The sequence below is a fragment of the Impatiens glandulifera genome, chromosome 4 (assembly GCF_907164915.1).
Source record: "Impatiens glandulifera chromosome 4, dImpGla2.1, whole genome shotgun sequence".
Lineage (NCBI taxonomy): Eukaryota > Viridiplantae > Streptophyta > Magnoliopsida > Ericales > Balsaminaceae > Impatiens > Impatiens glandulifera.
Window position 1 is genome coordinate 10164333 of NC_061865.1, and position 20735 is coordinate 10185067.

The window sequence follows — 20735 nt, forward strand, 5'->3', positions numbered from 1 at the left end:
TATTAACTAACAAATTATTCATACTCATAGAAAATAATATTATATTATATATATATATATATATATATATATATATATATAAATAAAAAATAAGAATATATATATATGAGATAAAAAATGTATGGTAAAAGATAAAAATGTATTTATATAAAATTAATTATCCCTCGTCAAACCAACTACCAACCCTCAATCGACCATCATCTTGTGACTCACATCATATTCCTCTTTATCTCCTCGACAAATAACCCACCAATCTTAATCGACATCTTTTACCTCAACGTCAACAAATACAATCAATCGATCACACACCTCTTATCCCTCGTCAAACCAATCACCAATCCCCACAATTGACCCTTATTTTATGACTCACACTTTCTTATATGGCTCGTTAATTCCTCGATAAAACACCCACCAATCTTAGTCAAACATTAATCGTGTGACCTCACACACTTTTAAACTTCAGTCAACTAACATCTCAGTCATATATATTTTTAATCACCAATATCTCATTTATTACCCGACCTCTTATCCCAACAAATAAACCACACATCCCACCTCTCATAATACTCAATTTTAAATTTGTGTTTTTTGGGATTCGAACTCTGCTCTTTAAGTAAGAAATGTGAACACTTAATTAACTATTAGACCACTCGAAATTATTAAAATAATTTTATAATTTTGTGTATATATATATATTGTATTTAATATTTATTATCAATTAGTTAATCTTTATATTAATCAACAAATTATTCATACTCATACAAAATAATATTATCTATATATAAAAATAAGAATATATATATATATTATGAGATAATAAATGTATGGTAAAATTCATTCTTCTAGCCTAGCGGCAATAAGATGTGAATATCCCCGTCCTCCTTAAGAGGTCCTAGGTTTGAGCATATCAGACACGCCAAGTTCTGCGCCTAATTAAATAGTTAAGTGTGTTTGTAGGCTATATTCTTAACTTCCTTGTGGTTTCCCAAATAAATGCCTAGTAAAAGATAAATAAATTTATATAAAACTAACATGTATTCCGTGCATTTGCACGAGTAATAATATAAAAAACCGTGAAAAAAATATTACGGTAAAAATGTGATAGCATTTTTAATTTTATTTTTAACCGTTTTAAGTTTATGGATGGGTCAATCCACAATCCGACTCAAGTATCAATTTACTCTCATATTGCAGAACGATCTCTAAAATAATTGATACAATTTGATTTTTCAACTTAATTAGTTTGATCTCTAGAGTCCACTTCTTCCTCATACTACGAGTGAAAGGGAAAATGTAAAGACTACCATTAAAATAGCTCATGCGAGACTTACTATATTCATATGAATTATGTCACCTATCTCTATAAATAAGACGGAGTTCTTTCATTATTGCTCACTAATAATAGTGAAATCTATAGCACAAAGTCAAAAGAGAATTATGACCGATTAAAAACATTTGATGAACCATCGCGTTCATCAAATTTGGTGTTGAATTTAAAATATAAAGTGTTATTGGCCTAGTTGGTTAAAGGGTTGTACTTGTTTTGTTATGTTGCAATTCGAACCATACTTATATCATTTTTAATTTAATTTTTAACCATTTTAAGTTTATGGGCGGGTCAACCCACAATCTGACCCCAAGTATCCATTTATTTTCATATATATATCCAAATTAACCACAGTTCTTAACCCGACAATCTGGACACTTTAAAAATTAATCATCATTATATATATATATATATATATATTAATTAGTTAAAAAGTTGAACTTATATTGTTAAAATGTCACGTGTTCATCAAATTTGGTATTGAATTTAAAATATAAAGTGTTATTAGCATAGTTGGTTAAAGGGTTGTACTTGTTTTGTTAGGTTACAAGTTTGAACCATACCTATAACATTCTTAATTTTATTTTTAACCGTTTTAAGTTTATGGGCGTGTCAACCCACAATCCGTCCCAAGTATACATTTATTCTCACATATATATCCAAATTAACCACAGCTCTCGACCCAACAATTCGGACACTTTAAAAATTAAGCACCATTATATATATATATATATATATATATAGATTAATTATCCCTCTTCAAACCAACCACTCAATCGACCATCATCTTGTGACTCACACTTTTTGATATTTCTCTTTATCTTTTAAATCATCTACCAATCTTAGTCAATCAACATCTAATATTCACATTTTTTTTGGATTAAAACCCTAGTCTTTTTTTTAATTAAGGAGAACTAGCATGACATCTATAGTCATGATCCCCGCTTCAACACAAGTCATATCCCCTGCTCCAACACAAAGCTTCCAAATGTAATTGTACTCATGATCTTTTGGTCTTTTAATTCGACTTTTACCACTAGTTTATCTTAGTGGGTCATCGATATCTCATTCATATACATTTTTAACTACCAATATCTCATTTATTACTCGACCTCTTATTCCAACAAATCAACCACAAATCTCACTTCTCATAATACTCTTTTTTAAATTTGTATTTATTGGGATTTGAACTATGGTCTTAAACATGATATATGAATATTTTAACTATTAGAGCACTTCACATTGTTGAAATAATTTTATATTTTATAATTTATAATTTATATATCTATATTATATTTAATATTTATTATAAATAATTAATTTTTATATTAATCAAAAAATTATTTATACTCATAGAAAAATATTATATTATATATAAATATAAAAATTATAAATATAATATTTATTTCATTTTATATAAATATATATATATATATTAAAATAATATATATTTGTATTTTTAAATATAGTTATGAAAATAGAAATTAGTTATAATTATTGTAATAAGATTTTTAAGAGAGTTAGGATAATTGTCACGTTTACTAAAACTACCAAATCTTCTCTTAAGTTATTATATATATATAGAGAGAATTTTTAAAATTTATTAATTTTTTGGTTGATTATATTAATATATAATATGTGAATAAATTATTATTGTATTATTAATACTAATATATATATATTCTAAATAAATTTGGAAATATTATTTTTATTTATATTTATTATTAAAATAAAAAATAAATTAATATAAAAGAAGTTTAATTCCTTTCCTAAATAGTTAAACTTCCTCTTAATAAATATAAGTTAATATTTAATTTCTTATATTGTTAATTATATAAATATAAGTATTTATATTTTTAAATATATAATAAATACCTATTATTTTAATATAATTAAATTAGTTTTTTATTTTTAAAATTTATTAATTCTTTCTATGTTAAATTTAACTATATGTTTTATTTATTAGTTAGAGAGATAAATAAAAGAAAGAAATATAAAAAGTTTTATTAATTTCATTTATTTATATTTATTATTAAAATAAAATATAAAAAAAATAAGTTAATATGAGAAGTTCTTTTCATAATTAATTAAACTATACCTTAATAAATATAAATTGAGGAATGATAGGATAAATTAGTTTATTTTCTTTTTTTACTAAGTCGCCTCCTTCCCTTCCCTTCCCTTCCCTTCCGGGAAATTTGATGAAATGGCCCTCATAAGTAGTCTAATTCCAAAAAAGGCCCACGATTGATAAAGTTGGCAAAAAAGGCCTTTTTGCCCTGTGAAAAGTCTGTAATACCCTTCGCGCACCTGTTTTACTGCTCAACTACGAGAAATGTATTTCTCGCATTTGGTATTTCTCGCATTTGGTGCTCAATTACGAGAAATGTATTTCTCGCATTTGGTATTTCTCGCATTTGGTGCTCAAGTACGAGAAATGTATTTCTCGCATTTGGTATTTCTCGCATTTGGTATTTCTCGCCTTTGGTATTTCTCGCATTTGGTAAATATTCTTCGGCCATGAACCCTAAATTTAGGGTTCTCATATAAATACTCTAAAACCCTAATTTCACATTGTCCTTGTATTCTGAAGCTTCCAAAATGTCGAAGCAAGGTTAGTGTTTTCATCTTCTATACAATTCTTTGTTAACTAGATAGTAATTCAATGTTGAAAAACAACGTGTTTTAGGTCTTCCTGTGGCGGCTACGGTCAACTGTGCCGACAATATCGGCACGAAGAATCTCTACATCATATCAGTGAAGGGATCAAGGGTTTTTTTAATCGATTGTCGTCTGCATGTGTAAGAGATATGGTTATGGCGACGGTGAAGAAAGGGAAACCTGATTTGAGAAAGAAGGTCATGCCTGCTGTCATTGTTAGACAACACAAGCCCTGACGCCGAAAGGATGGAGTGTTCATGTATTTTGAAGATGATTTAGTAGATTCTGATTTTGTTTTGTGTTATAACTTGTTACTTGTTTAACCAATTCTTTGTTATTCTTTACTAGAACAGTTAGACTGAAGAACCCACTCTTTTCACGATCTGATTGATACAATCCCTTATTTGATTGCAACTAGGGCAAATCAAACAATTTGAAAAGCATGCACATTTCCACAAGTAAACAACTTAACCAAACAAAGCTCATCATAATCAGATATCTGTTTTGACAATCAAAGTGTCATTTAGTTAGTGTACAATTTGACTTTTTGATTGATTGTCATGTCTCACTTCATCATCATAATGCCTTTAACCCCCTTCTTCACTGCAATTCACTTTTGTATGACAAACTCTCAATGTTGAGGATTTAGAAATACTTTTTCTTTAGTATTGGTTTTCAAGGGTATTTGGGTATTGTATATACCCACTAAGATATTAAAGAAAGAGTATTAGGGATAATGAATAGAGTTTATGGTATGATGAATGATGTATTTAGAAACACTATACTCACTTATTTGCGTTCAAAGTCTTACCTACTTCTTGGTCTTCTCCATTTTGAACAATCACAACACAATTTTTTATATATATGAAATTTGTTGATTGTAATATGTAAATATCTTGGTTGATAAATATGTTGTTACTATGTAGATAATGCTGGTGTGATAGTGAATCTTAATGGAGAAATGAAAGGTAAAAAATGTCTCAAAATGTGTTAAATTACTATATCACTTTTAGGCCTCATTCATTCACTCACCATTATTTGTTTGATGGTAAAAAAACCAGGTTCTGCCATTACTGATCCAATTGGGAAGGAATGTGCTGATTTATGGCCCAGAATTGCAAGTGCTGCCAATGTTATTGTCTGATAAAGCCGGGGGACTCTTTTGCTTTTAAAAAACTTTTCAATTTTGTTTTTTGATTCACAACTGAGATTAGAATCATATACCCTTTCAATTCTTGTGATACGCATAACATATTTATGAATGTTGATGTATGTGAGTGCTTTCAATTTTGGGTCATACCAAACATGCTATTCAAATATGTAAAACATTTAGTCAAGAAAATGTGAAATAAATAAAGCAGATGGTTAAAAGGTTTATATCTAATACCAACATATATAATGTCAACAATTCTTACAGGACAAATCAAAAGTTGCAAGGAGTTTTTGTGTTCTTATCAAGGCCCATAGTTAGACTCTTAATTTCTCCATAGTTAGCCTCTTATTGACATGATTCCATTAAGATTATAGTTGTTGAAGCATGAGTCTGTCGGATTGACATGAAATAAAGAAAATTATGTATCTTTTATAAAGGATATTTTAGCTATCACTTTAAGAGATTGTGCATGTTTTATGATGAAAAATGCTTATAAATTTGTACTCGTAAAATGAAACCAGACAACGATTTGTCAATTATCATCTGATTTCGGTTTTCATATTCATAAAAGTATTTCAAAACAGGTATTTTTCAGCCTGCGGTCTTAATAACATAATGGGTTTAGCAAAAAAATAATAAACATTTGGATAGAAACTGACTGTAAAACTCCACAAATAAACTGTAATTTTCACTCAACAATCTGACTGTAAAAACTCCATAAATAAACTGTAATTGACATAGTGTTTGCTTAAAGATGATGCAAAAGAGAGACATAAAGACAGTAATAGTTTACAAACTTAAACAGATTCGGGTTCAACCCAACAAACATATTTCACTGTTCTTCGTCATTATCATTCCCGAAAACTGAAGCTATTGCAATCTTTGCCTTCTTCTTTGTCGAGCTACTATTTGAAATCTGGCCAACATAAGAAACTGCCTAATTAGGAAACAAAAATGACAAGAGTCCAAACAGAAGTAACAAGGAAAAACAATTGCCTCCCTTTTTGGCTTAGCTTGTTTTGCAGATTCTTGGACCTTGGCAGTAGAAGCAAGCAACCAGGTAATAAAAACTGTACGAAATTCTCAAGACCTTCCAAACTTGATGATATCAATTCCCCTCAAAAGACACACATATAAAAGAAATATGTGCTGTCTTCTGCTAATAAATGTTGGTTTTGTAAAAAAAGAAGAAGCAAGCATCAAGCTCCAATTATCCGGGTATGCACACATACAAACTGCAAAAAGCATACCTGTCGTTTCTTAGCAATCTCCTTTGTCTACTCTAACTCCACGTCAAGTTTCTTCCTTTGGATATTTTCTTCAGCAGTATAAAAATCATCCTCTTTTTGTTTTCCAACTCCCAATTTTGCATCCCGCATACCAGACCTTATTGGCTCAATTATTCCTTAATATAAACCGAAAAAATAATTTACTACCCAATTATTTAACAGATGCACAAACAATGAAGTTCATGAAGAAATGTTCAATTCTCGTGTCTATGTTGAGAGCTAGTTCACCCATAAAACATTGCTATAACATATTATAATCAATATACTTCAATAGGAGAATTGATGTTTATTTACCTTGTTCATCCTTCCCAAGACTTTTTCCTTTCCAACCCATCTTTTGGAGAAATCTAAATCCAATATTAGAATATGACAATTGTGTATTCAATGAAGCTTGTTTTACATTATCAAGATCAACATTTTCAGTAGGCCTGTGATTAATTGACAGATAAAACACAAGAGTATGAATATCTGAAGTATATGTAAGACAATCAAATTTACTTTTGTAGAAATCCAACAACCAGCAACCTAAGAAACATCTCGATACTTACATCCACCTTTTCCGGCAGTGTATCTCTCGGATTCGTTCCTTGTCTGCTGTTATAGCATCTTTGGTGATTCATTTTATCCTGTATACATAAGACGAAAACCCTTAGAACTAAAGAAGAAACGAAAAAAACCCAATTAATCACAGAGAGAAAAGATCCAACTTTAGAGATTCAAATTTCTAATCTCATATAATACCAACCATTTCCTTCAAACCCAGTTGACCTATCTAGCCAAGTCTGCATATTTGATGAAAAACTCAATCTCAAAGATTTAATAATTTGAAAAACAAGATCTAACTAGAGAATACATACAAGGCTTTGGAAGTTTGGTGTCGAGGTCGGAGCGAACATTGCGTTCGACGGTGACGGGGCAAGTGGAGCTTCCGATGATAAGGCGTTCTTATCTTGAGTCGTCGTCATGTATGCGTGTTAATCTGATATCTAAAGATGAATGCACCGTGATCGCGTCCTCCATTGAAGATTGTTTTTCGTAGTTTATTGTAGATCGATTCGAAACCCTAACCATTTTCATATATTTTACAAATGTCTGAATCTCAATATATATATATACCAAATGCGAGAAATACCAAAGGCGAGAAATACCAAAGGCGAGAAATACCAAATGCGAGAAATACCAAATGCGAGAAATACATTTCTCGTAATTGAGCACCAAATGCGAGAAATACATTTCTCGTAATTGAGCACCAAATGCGAGAAATACATTTCTCGTAATTGAGCGGTAAAACAGGCGCGCGATGGGTATTTCAGACTTTTTATAGGACAAAAAGGCCCTTTTTGCCAACTTTATCAACCGTGGGCCTTTTTTGGAATTAGACCTCTTATGAGGGCCATTTCATCAAATTTCCCTCCCTTCCCTTCCCTTCCCTTCCCTTCCCTTCCCTTCCTATTCCAAATTTGACTATATCATTTCTCATATAAATTATAGATATTCAACTCTTAAATTATTAATTATTTAATATAACTATTTATATATATATATATATATATATAAAAGAGAAATAAATTAATTAGAAAAAATAGAAAATTACATATAATATATCTATATATGATGGAAAAATAAAAATGAAAATAAAAAAGAAAATTTAATTATTATTATTTATTTTATAAATTTAAGAATTTTATAAGAATTTGTTTATATATATATATTATAGTATTATTATATATATAAATAAATAAATAAATAAATAAATAAATATGTAATATTATATATATAAATATAAATTATTAATAAAAAATATATTTTATATGATTAGTAAGAATAAATATATATAATAAGTAAAGTTAAGTATAATATAACAAGAGAAAAAAATTATTTAAGAGGTATAAAAGTTTATGTATAATATATATATTTAAAAAAATATTTATATGTATATGTATGTATATAGAAGTTATTGATAATAAAATATATATTTTATATGATTTGTGTGATATATATATATATATATATATATATATATATATATATTATAAAGAGATAAAATATATCTATAAAGTTAATTATAATACAATAAGAGAGAAAAATGATTTATGAGGATAAAAGTTATATATATATATATATATATATATTATAAATAAAATGAGTGATAAAATGAAAAATGAATTAATTAGAAAATTAATTATGTATTTATTTATTAAATTTTGTATAGAATTTAAAATATAAAGTTTTATTAACTTAGTTAGTTAAAGGATTTTACTTGCAAGTTTGAAATATATAATATTTTTTATTTTTAACCGTTTTAAGTTTATGGATGGATCAATCACGATCCGATTCAAATATTCATTTATTCTCAAATATATATATATACAAATTAATCACAACTCTCGATTTAACAAATTTAATTAGACATAATATATTATTGATTTCTCATACACCTATAAATTTGAGAATTTATTTTAAAATTTTATATTATTATTATTTATAAATATATAACTAATAAAAAAAATATAACATAAATCATCTCGAATCTCGTTTACGAGGTGAAAAAACTACTCACCTGTCCCATAGACGGTCTCTCCCCCTGTCCCATTTGAAAAATATGTTTAAAATGAAGTAGTTATATAATTAAATATTTATCTTTATTATACTTTTTAAACATCCTTTTTTTTTTTTTAAATGGCACATGGAGGGGACAACCTATTGAACAACTTATCTCCCTCACACTATCTCACCTAAGTACTTGATGAGAAACCAAATATAGGATCTTAGAAATTAGAAAAGAAAAATATTTCGGAAATTCTATTTAGAGTTTCGTGATTGGTTATATGGGGGAAATGTATTGGCGTCGTGTCTCACACGCCCATTTAAATTATCGGTCTCTACTACGAATCCTTTAACCTTTTAGAAAATTGATATTTTACACATTTCATAATGAAAGAACTTATATCATAATCACATGTGTCTAAAATATCTACATTACCATAACCTAGATTTTAGGGGATTCTCATCTATTCCTAGACATGCATCCATGCTAATCATATTGCAATGTAAAACAAGACACTTTTAGAAAGGTAATGTACATGTATGACGATAGTGCATAAATGAGTAAAATCTAAAATAATTCTAAAAATTTAAGTTAATACATAAAATGGCCAAACTTTATGTAAATATCATCCACATATTTTTCGTGTAAGTTTTGGAGCCCAAAACACAAATTATTCACACAACAGATATGATGATATTTGTTATTTTTTAAATAAAAGTAGCTAAATTGTAAAAGAATTAAAAACGTCAAATCAAATAGATCGTTAGACCAGCTAGTTGGACTCAATTATGGGCACTGAAGCTATGGTTGGATGCTAGGCTAGACTAAAATCATTGATTTGTTAAAATATTTAATCTAGATCTTTAGTCTTTAAATCTATAATCTTAATACTCGATGTCGATAAATTGAGATAAATTGTAGATATATAAACATATTTGAATATGTAATGAAAACGATTAATGAATTCGTCATTCAAAACTTTCTTTAGTCTTGAATCTCCTAGTTCTGAATCTAAATTTAGACCTAGAGCATAATGTTTATAGTGGGTGAGATTTAAGTATTTCAACCCACTATATATAAACCTTATGTGTTTTTAGAGTGAATAGATCAAAACCTATAGTTTAACAAATTTAATATAATAGGTAAACTATCTATATGGATTAAGAATATAGTCCTAATATAATATTACTATTTGGCCACCTACACTCTGTTAGGGTCAAATACATGATCTGACTATTCTTGGGACATATTTGTTTACATTTGTTTTGACCAATTCTACCCCTCATTCTATGGGTATGTTACTTTATATTGGTGCATTTTTCCTAGCTTGCAATATGCTGCATCTAGCATTGGGTAGACCTCATACAATAACCGTCCTAGCTTTATCCTATCTTTTGTTTTATTTCTTCTGGAACAATCACAAACACTTTTTTGATTATGGATCTACTACTATAAATTCAATGCGTAATCTCAGCATTCAATGTGTATTCCTCAATAATCTCATTTTTCAATTATTCAACCATTTCATTTTACAAGAGTAGTTATGAACCTTGTAGACCATCCCCATGGGGGTGGGGAAGGGAGGGCCCCTTAGGGTTATCCTGCACTTGGAAGAAGAAGTAGCCGATTATTTGATTGGAATGAAATTTGGAATGGGTACACTTGACGATATGAATCATTTGAAAAATAAACGTATTCGTTCTGTAGCGGATCTTTTACAAGATCAATTTGGATTGGCTCTCATTCGTTTAGAAAATGTGGTTCGAGTAACTATATGTGGGACAATTCGGCATAAATTGATCCCGACTCCTCAGAATTTGGTAACTTCAACTCCATTGACAACTACATATAAATCTTTTTTCGGTTTACACCCATTATCTCAAGTTTTGGATCGAACTAATGAACAACCTAGTTGCATTTCTAAGAAGAAATGAGCTTGCCCCCTTATCTAGGTTTGGAAAGACTTATACATTTTATGATTTAAAATATTTATGAATAAAAGTATAAATGTCATATTCTTGAAAATGTCAATTATTTTGTTGTAGAGACCGTTTATTTGAGTGGACGTTGAGACATTTCCTCACATGTAACCAAAACACTAAGCCCTAAATAGAATTTCTAAAAAATCTTTTCCTCATTTTTAATGAAAAAAATTAGGTGTCGACTCTAAACAATGACAAAGATTCTATTTATTAAATTCTACGTTCAATTTTTCATCTTATGCTTAGGCGAGACAAATCCCAAGTGAGTTGTTTTTTTACCTTGTTTTACAAGATTCGAGAGAAAGTTAAGTCACGAAATTTAATAAAATAATCAACAAAACTGTTTTCAAATGCATTCGATTCAAGTTTATCATTTGATTCCTCATCCATGGTTTCCGAGATTCGAGAGGAAGATAATGTATGAAGCATTGACCATCAAGTAAAACATTATTGAAAATTGTCGATTTTGTATACCTACACCATTCAGGTTTAAACGATTATTAATTTTTCATATGAACACACTATTTTAAAACAAATAAATTATATTAAATTAATAAAAAAAATAACTAAAAGTGAGAAGTCAAATGTAGTAAAATTAATAAAAATAATTAATAAATTATTTTACATTTATAAATATAATTTGCCTTTATTTATATCAAATAATATAAAATGTTAAGTCCATTAACTTTTACAAATCTATCTCTAGATTTTTTTTTATTTTGTTTGAATTTTTTCAAAAAAAAATGTGTTTAATTAAAAGTAGAAAAAAATTAATTTTTATTTATTTTTTTATTAAATTACTTTTTATCTCTCTAAATTTTGATGTAATAATTAATTTATATTAAAAATAAGTAAAAGATAATTTTAATATTTTAAAAGATAAATAAATTAATTAAATTATGATGTGATGTATGAATTTTATGATAAAAATTGAATTTTATCTTACTTATTAACTTTATTAAATAATAAGTTTGTAAAATTTTAAGAGTTTATTCAAAATTTTAATAAATTAAATGTTTTTTAAAATCAAATTGGATCATATGGATAAGTGATAAATGCTACTAACTAAGCACACACGTCTCTTCCTCATCATGATGTGTCATTTGAGTTTATCATTTCAAAAAATCATTTATTAAACTTCAATATTTTTAATTAATTAATTAAACTAATTTAATATATATATATATATATATATATATATATATATATATATATATATATGCATGATAATAGATAATGAAAGGATCTAGAAACCTTAAAAAATCTTCATAGAATTAGCCAAAAGCATCCAATTTCCCTTGATCATCATCCCTACCTACCCTGTTTCAGTCCTCTTGATGAAATTAATGGAAGCTTTGAAATTTTCCTCCGTTTCCCCCATTAGATATTCTCATCCTCGTCTTCCTTCGATTCCTCACTCTCTCCCCTTTTCATCTTCTACGTTTTTCCCTCTCCACAGCAAATCAATGGACTCTGTTTCGCTACCCAATAGATCAATCTCAAACGAATTGAACCGAAACTTCTCCGTTCTTTCCAGTTCTGGATCAGGCGATGGAGTTTCATCGATTCAAGTAATGTTATCTTACTTCTTCTGTTTACTGTTTCCCTGTTATTAACGATGAATCGTTTCAAATTTCAATTGGGTTTTTCTCAGGAAGGAGAATCGTTCTTTAGGGATGTGTTATCGAGGATGGAATCAGTTTATCTAGACAGAAATCCAACTGCAAAGGCGGTTTTGAAGCTAGTTCGGTCTACTGATAATGATCGGATTTGTTATGATCATATCGCGTTTAGAACATTTGGGGTATGTATAAAACATTTGGGAGATTTCAAATTCGATTGTTTGATTAATCTCTGTTGTTTTTAGGTGAATGGGTATGGAATTGGTTCTATGGCTAATTTCTTTAAGGATTTTGGTTATACCCAAAGAGATGAATTGAGGTTTCCGGCAAAGAAGCTGAAAGCTTACTGGTTTTCTCCGCCGGAATCTTCTACCGGAGACAGCGGCGGTGGCGGTGGCGTTTATGGTCCATTGCCCAGGATATTTATATCTGAACTTCTTGTTGATCAGATGAGTTTACAGGCTCAGGTTTTATAATCTACTTATTCTTCTTATGTTATTATTATTAGTATAAACAAGAACAATACATTGGACTTAGAATGATGTTTAATGAAAGGAAATAATTGGGAAGTACACTAAAAACCCTGTTGTTGGGAACAAACATGGAGTTCTGGCGAGTGCAATCGGTTCTTTAACGTGGGAGAAACCTTCGCATTCGGAGTTCAAACTGTTGGCTCGGTGAGTTAAGAAAAAACCCATTTGTCTGCAGCTGTTTTTGCGATATTTGATTGTTGATTGAATGGATGAATCTGTTAGGGAAAGTGAATATGCTGCATGGACTCTTGTCAATGGTTATGCAGTTAATCATGTCACTATTTCGACTCATCGGTTGAGCTCTGGATTGCGGGAGATCGCGAATCTTAATAAGTTTGTCGAGGATAATGGTTTCAAATTGAATTCGGAAGGTGGTATTCTTAAGGGTAAGTGATTTTGATTCCAAATAGGTTGGAAAAGACTATATGTTAATGCTGGGATGCGATTTTTCAGTGAGCCCGGATGGTCTTTTGTTGCAAAGCTCGACTGTTGCAGATTCAATAACTGTCCAATTCTCCGATGGTGTCGAGGAAACAGTTCCTTGTTCTTACATTGAATTTGCAGAGCGACTTATCCTTCCGCAGTACAGGAACATTCCAGCAATCAAGGTTGGTTTTGGTTTTGGTTTGGTTCGGTTATCAAAAGTTATTGAATTTTGAGTGTTATCATTTGAATTTTCGCATAGGTTGGAGAATTCCATAGGAGAGATGGGTTCGAAGTTGGAAACGCGGATAAGATCTTTGAGAGCACATCCATGGATCAGCTTACCAGGAAGAAGTAAAAACAAACGCAATTGCAAGCTTGCAAACAGAATCAGTTTCTGATTTCTTGTATTTATTTTCTGAAAAAAGACTTTCGGGTTGTCTCCCAAATTACAAATAAGTTGATGATAGTTTACCCGATTTTCATTAGTCAGTGTTATGTTTTACCGTTTGGTTTAGGGGAATGTTGATGATTATATGGGGAACGCTGGAACGCATTTCTGGGCATTGAACCAGCTCGAGTTGGAAGCCCATTTCGACCCTGATCAGATCGAGGTGTTTTCTGGTAGTAACAAGTGGAGCTAGCCATATCTTTAAGGTTTTGTATAGGTTTCAAGGCTTCAACAACTTCACTCATTAGTGGCCTAGCTTTCGAGTCGCGGCTGAGGCACCGGGCTGCTAGTTGTGTGGCTCGTTGTGCGCCTTTTATTGAGAAGTGGCCTTGAAGCCGATTATCTACAAGTCTATAGAACCTCTTCTTGTCGACCAAATGTGGCCTAGCCCACTCCACCAAGTTATGTTCCCCGTTTGGTCGGCTCTTATCCATTGATCTCTTACCCGTCACCATTTCGAGCAAGACTACCCCAAAACTATATACATCACTCTTCAAAGTAAGATGCCCTGCCAAAAAAGAGAATCAAAAACAGGACAAACCTGGAATTGATCAAATTTGAGACATTTGGTCTCTATATTTACCTGTCATTACGTATTCAGGGGCAGCATAACCGTAAGTACCCATTACACGAGTAGAAACATGGGTCTTATCCCCTTGAGGACCATCTTTCGCGAGACCAAAATCCGAAAGCTTAGAGTTATAATCCTAAGATGAACAACATCAACAAAGTAAACATTCCAGTTTTTAGAATTATTTGATTTGATAGACATATAGATAGATACCGAGTCCAATAGGATGTTGGAGGTTTTGAAATCGCGATAAATGACTGGATTTTCAGCATCTTCGTGAAGAAAAGCAAGACCCTTAGCCGCACCAAGAGCAATTTTCATTCGAATCGACCATGGAAGTGGAAGAGCTCCTGCATCAACCATCATATTATATCAGGACACTTAAGAAGAACAGAGTAACATTTTTCAAAAAAACCCATTTGTAAAATGAAATACATACTCCTAAAAAGATGATTCTCCAAACTACCACGAGGCATAAACTCATAAACAAGCAACCTTTGATCATCTTCAATACAATAACCAATCAATTTAACCAAATTTGGATGAACAAGATTGCCTAGAAAATTGACTTCAGCCAACCATTCTTGATGACCCTGTGGTCCATCATGATTAAGGGTCTTAACTGCAACAGTTAAACCAGTTCCAGGTTTAACAGGAGCAGTTCCATTCTCTTCAATCCAACCTTTGAATACACAACCAAAACCACCTTCCCCAAGTAAACTCTCCGGCCTGAAGTTTCTAGTTGCCATTTTCAGATCCATAAACATGAATTTTCTAACATCACAAGAAACCTTCACTTTCACTTCCTCTTTTAATGATGATGTTGATGATGAATTATTACTCTCCTCATTATCAATTTCCCCATTAACAGACTTCTTCTTCTTCTTCTTCTCTGTTATCAATTAATTTGAACACAAATATGAACAAAGATCGATCATAATGATTGGAATTCAGAAAGAAAGGGGATTTGATTACCAGAGTGATTAATACTGCTTAAACTATTAATTAACGATCTGTCCACTTTAGATCTTGATGATGATGATGATGAGAAACAGCAATTAATTATAAACTTCAACCAACCCTTCTTCTTCTTCTTCTTCCTTGTCTCATCGCACCTTACGCCATCTGGTACTAATTTCATATTTTAGAAACAAAGAATCATACCCAATTGAAATCAACCAAAAACCCAATCCAGAAATTGTTTGGAGGATCAGATAGATGATGAAAATGGGGGTAAAGGAAGAGAGCTGAAGAAAGAAGATGACTCTTCTCTCTCTATATATCTATCTTTCTCTTTCTATATACATTTGGAGCATTAATTAATTAGACTAATCGAAATTCAAATCCCACCCAGATATGTCTGCTCATTGCTTGTTGAAAGAAGCTGCCCGTTTCAAACTTATACTCCTACAAATGTATATCTATGGAAGGGTATTATTGACTCCTTTGGTAATAAAGTGACAATTTTTTTATATATTTTTCTTAAATTTAATTATACTTTTTTTTTATTAAATAATAAAAAAAAATGTCATTATTATTGTTAAAATATGGCCAGCACAAAATCCCATTGTCTTTTTTATTGTACCACATTTGAGGAGAGGAGCTTGGGCAATTTTGGAAACATAGTAAAGCTTAAATCTAAAAAAAAAAATTATAACCTAATTTAAAATTTGTATAACTTTTGATTTGTTCATTATTGTTTTAAACTCGAAATTATAATAAGATTCGAACTTTGAACTATATTATATGTTGCTGGAGTTATCAAATTTTAGTCATTTAAGATTTTTTTTTTAAATTGATAAAATATTTGTCTTCTTATTTTAACGTATCATTTTTTAATTAGTTTATCACATTTGTAAATAAAAAATGTTTTGGACGTAATTTTTTAGATTGATTATTTTTTCGAGATTTACGCATTTTAATTTGTCGAAGTTAGTTTGGGTGACTAAAAAAACGTGTATTTTAAAGAATAATTTAAGAAAAATTGAAAAAAAAAAGATTTTGTATTTATTTTTAACACAATGACATAATTTTGTGTATAATCTAATAATTTGAACATATTTTGTTTTAAATTGAGTACTCTTTCGAGATGTATGCGTTTGAAATTGTCGAATATCGTTTGGATGTCTTACAAATTATGTAATGTGTTAAAATTATTGGAAAAAAAATAAAAAAAAGAAGAGAATTATTATTTTGTTTTTACAAAATATAATAAATTAATTAAAAAAATACTATATCAAAGTGAGGCATATGTGTTTGTTTGAGAAAACTTTAAATGGTTAAAATTGTGAGTTTTATTCGATAAAATGACTCAAGTTCAAATTTTAAATAGTAATTGAGTTATTATTATTTTGTTTTTATATGTGTTACATTATAAAAGTTTAACCATACATAAACAAAATCTATTTTATTTTGTACTTTAATAATTTATAGAAAAATAGATATGATTGGTAATAAGTATTATTATAAAATACCCATTTTTAGAAATATTATCTTAATAAAAGTCTTTCTAAATTTTTATAAAAGAAACAAATCTATACAATAATAATAATGTGTGAAGGAGAGGGGCAATTTTGGAAACATATGTGTGAGAGAGAGTTGTCGGGCAGTGGAAGTTGCAAAGTGCGGGCAGGGCAGGATAGTGGTAGGACCTTTATACCACCAACTAACAAGTTTTCTCATTCAACGATAAAGTAGATTTGATCCCTAAACTTATATGAGATATTCTATTTGTCCCCTTTCACTTTTATTTTTGTTTTAAATTAATAAATGTAGTTTGGTTGAAAAATAAATGTAGTAAAACAATTAGATACTTGGCAAAAGATATTTTCAAATAAATTGATAAAACCTTTTATTTTTGTAGATTAAGATTTGGATGTTTCCAAATAAAACTGCAATCACAATTTTATATACTTTTTTTTTTAAATAATAATAATAATAAAATAAAAAAAGGTTGAATACACTGTTGAAACTTAATTTTGAGTTTTTTTTAAATAGTCCATATATATTTAAAAAATAATAAAAATTATTTAAGTAAAAAAACAAAGTTTGATATTAAAAAATAAAAAATTAATAAAAGAATACAAACAAATTATCCTATTAATGTTAGAGAAGAACTTAAATATATTTAATAAGATTCACATTTAATTTTAAATTAACAAATCAACAAAATTATAAGATAAAAATTAATGGAATTCTGTAATTACAAATATAAATTTACTATTAGTAATATTATAAATAAATTATGTTGTTACAATTAAGATATTTAATTACAAATTTCTTGTTAATAATATTGTAAATGGTTTATCAGGACTTAAATTAAGATATTTAAATTTCTGAATATATTTTTGTTTTTCCTATAAACTAATAGTTTGACCATATAATTAAAAACAATTTATTAGCCAATTATTAAATTGAAATGAGAAGAATAATTAGAAGAAGATGAATAAATTATACCAAAAAGAAAAAACTACACTTAATGATTCAACTGAACCATCAATTCATTAAATTGACATTTTGAATATTTGAAATATCAATGGCAATTTCAAACGGTAAATAGTGTGATATATATATTAATACTTATAAGTTATTATTAATAATTAAATTATGTTTGCTTGAAATAAGTTAAGACTTAGATGTAGTTCGGATTCAGGTTTTTAAAATAACCTAAAAGCAATTATTACAAACAGGTACTAATTTAATATTAAAATAATAAATTCTGTATTTTTCAATATTACTCTCTTTCTTTCACATCCTTCTCACATTTATTAATTATACAGTTTTTCTTCTCTTTTTTTTAAATTAAAAGAGTATTTTAATCTTTTAGAAATTATTTTTAATGATAGAAAAAATAAGAAGTGATTGATTTGAAAAGTGTTTTGATGGAGATTAAAATAAAATTCTAACAAGAACAAGGCCTTAAATATATGATATTTTCTTATGACATTCTAGATATTGAGTAATATTGATTTGTAAAAATCACCTTTATGTCTATAATGATTTTGTGTTGTGTGATATTGTTTAATAAAAGGATTCAACGTTATAATTTTTTTTTTTTTGAATTGCAAAGAAATATTTAAATTGAAATTTTGTTAATATTATTTCTTTATTAAATTTTATTTTTCATTTTTTTTGTTTATAAAATATTATTAATTTGTATTTGTTTAAACCATCATTTTTGTTATGTATTAATTTTTTTTATTAATACAATAGTCAAATTTTGAATTTGTTATAATTATGTAAAATTCTTAGTGAGAGGGAACTAATAAATTTCTGGCAAGTGGTGATTAATTGGAGTAAGACTATTGGTCATTTTCTTATATATATATATATATATATATATATATATATATATATATATATATATATATATATATATATATATATATATATATATGAAATTTTATTTAAATTCTTAATATTTGGTTCATTCTTTTTAATCATATCACATTCTGAATGTAATTCTATGTTGTAATACATAATTATCTTAAATATAAATATGTATATGTATTTTTTCTAATTTTTTAAAGAATTGACTGTTTTATATCTTCTTGATAAATTAAGGCATCTTTCTGAAAAAATGATATTCCAAAATAAATAAGAGCTATCTACATTGGTCAAAGTTTTATAATACATTATCCCACAATGAATTATTTAAATAGTATAACTGCATGATTAATAATTCAACTGAATAATTTTTTTAAATTAATATTTTGCATATTTGAATATATAAATAATAATTTAAAATATTAAAGTTTAATTCATAATATTATTTATATTAAAGTAATATTTAATCATTAAATTATGCCTGCTCCAAATAGGTTATAATTTATGAGAAAATGGTACAAGTTTTTTTGCTTTTGCAGTGGTGTGTCCTGTCTAAGCAAGACATAATCCTAGTTGTGTGTCTATACCATTTCTATTTTTGGTAAATCAGAAAATCATCAAACAGCATGACATAATATGTATGTTGATATCAGTGTCTTTGTTTTAGAAAAATAATGGTTGAAAATTTAATTATTATATTTTCTAAGAACTTTTTTTATATAAACAATTGGGTATTTTAAATGAACTTTTTTTAAGATTTAAGATTATATAAAAAAGTTTGAAGATTTGAAATAATGTAAATTAAATAAAATTTTGAACTATTTATGACAAACAATTAATATATATATATTTACAACCTTATTAAGAAATTCATAGTTATAAAAGTATACTAACAAAAATATATAATAGTGGCTCTTGACAAAAAGTAAAAAATAAAAATAACTATATATGTCGTGATTTACTCGCATATAAACGATCCACAAACGTGTTAATTACAAAAACATTATGTCCGATAATATTGTTACGCGAATTAACTGCTTATTTAATCAAAATTGTGCCTTATCGTGTTTATCCCAATACTGAGACTTAAGCAAATCTGTTTGGCATTTAATATTTTTAAAAATAATAATCTAATTAGTAAACCCTAAACTATCTTTTTCTTAATTTCTTGTGTGTTAAATTTTGTGCATTTATTATTATTTTTATTTATATTAACTTCAAAACATAATAACTTGACCACTTATTACATTGTCAAAATAATATGGGTGAGGGTATTGATCAATTATTTATACTATTTAACTTATTTTGCACATAATTATATTTTACTCCACATTTTTTTTTTTTTACGAATCTAGAAAAAATATAGTAATCCTTACCAAATTCACTAAAGATATTCTTCTTACTAAAAATATTGTTAGATATAATTATCAATAAATTTTAACACCATATTGATTCAAACAAAAAGTGTTAATGGGTAGTTTTTGTTTTCATAGTGAATGTAGTAATTTAGTTATTTTAAAATAATTTTATTTAATATTTAAGAATCTTAATTTGTTTTCTAAATATCAAAAATAACAAAATTTTCTTATAAGATAAATAAACATTTTTCATTTTTTTGTGTTGATTTTTTAGTTTTTAATTTTTTTAGAACTGAAATTGCATATTATTAGATGTTTGACTAGCTATGTTCAAGAAAATAACTAAAATAAGAAATTAAATGACAAAATCATGTGTTATTGAAGAATTATTAATAATTATCTTTAGATATGAGCTATTAACAAATTCAATAGGTTATAAGTTGGCCTTGCCCGTGTTTTGTTTTTTTGTAAATTTTTAACGAGTATTATTA

At 27.9% G+C, this 20735-nt stretch overlaps 3 protein-coding genes across 4 annotated transcripts; 1 reads left to right on the plus strand and 2 right to left on the minus strand.

Moving 5' to 3' along the window:
- Positions 1–6418: 6418 nt before the first annotated feature.
- On the minus strand, positions 6419–6989 carry LOC124934693 (G patch domain-containing protein 11-like). Its single transcript, XM_047475211.1, has 3 exons — positions 6979–6989; positions 6725–6858; positions 6419–6546 (listed from the first exon to the last, which is right to left on the minus strand). Coding segments are annotated over exons 1-3 (264 nt in total). The 5' UTR covers positions 6981–6989.
- A 5239-nt stretch (positions 6990–12228) lies between these two features.
- On the plus strand, positions 12229–14017 carry LOC124933979. Its single transcript, XM_047474435.1, has 7 exons — positions 12229–12531; positions 12615–12764; positions 12828–13049; positions 13138–13259; positions 13338–13501; positions 13569–13723; positions 13801–14017. The coding sequence occupies exons 1-7, from the start codon at positions 12298–12300 to the stop codon at positions 13894–13896; spliced, it is 1143 nt and encodes a 380-aa protein (XP_047330391.1). The 5' UTR covers positions 12229–12297; the 3' UTR covers positions 13897–14017.
- LOC124933978 (serine/threonine-protein kinase PBL35-like) lies at positions 13919–15908 on the minus strand. Of its 2 annotated transcripts, none has more exons than XM_047474434.1 (5): positions 15536–15908; positions 15000–15449; positions 14774–14910; positions 14573–14696; positions 13919–14497 (listed from the first exon to the last, which is right to left on the minus strand). In XM_047474434.1, the coding sequence occupies exons 1-5, from the start codon at positions 15699–15701 to the stop codon at positions 14034–14036; spliced, it is 1341 nt and encodes a 446-aa protein (XP_047330390.1). In that variant the 5' UTR covers positions 15702–15908; the 3' UTR covers positions 13919–14033. The 2 variants fall into 2 exon arrangements, with proteins under 2 accessions (XP_047330390.1, XP_047330389.1); XM_047474433.1 differs by having other exon boundaries at positions 15000–15452.
- Positions 15909–20735: the final 4827 nt, after the last annotated feature.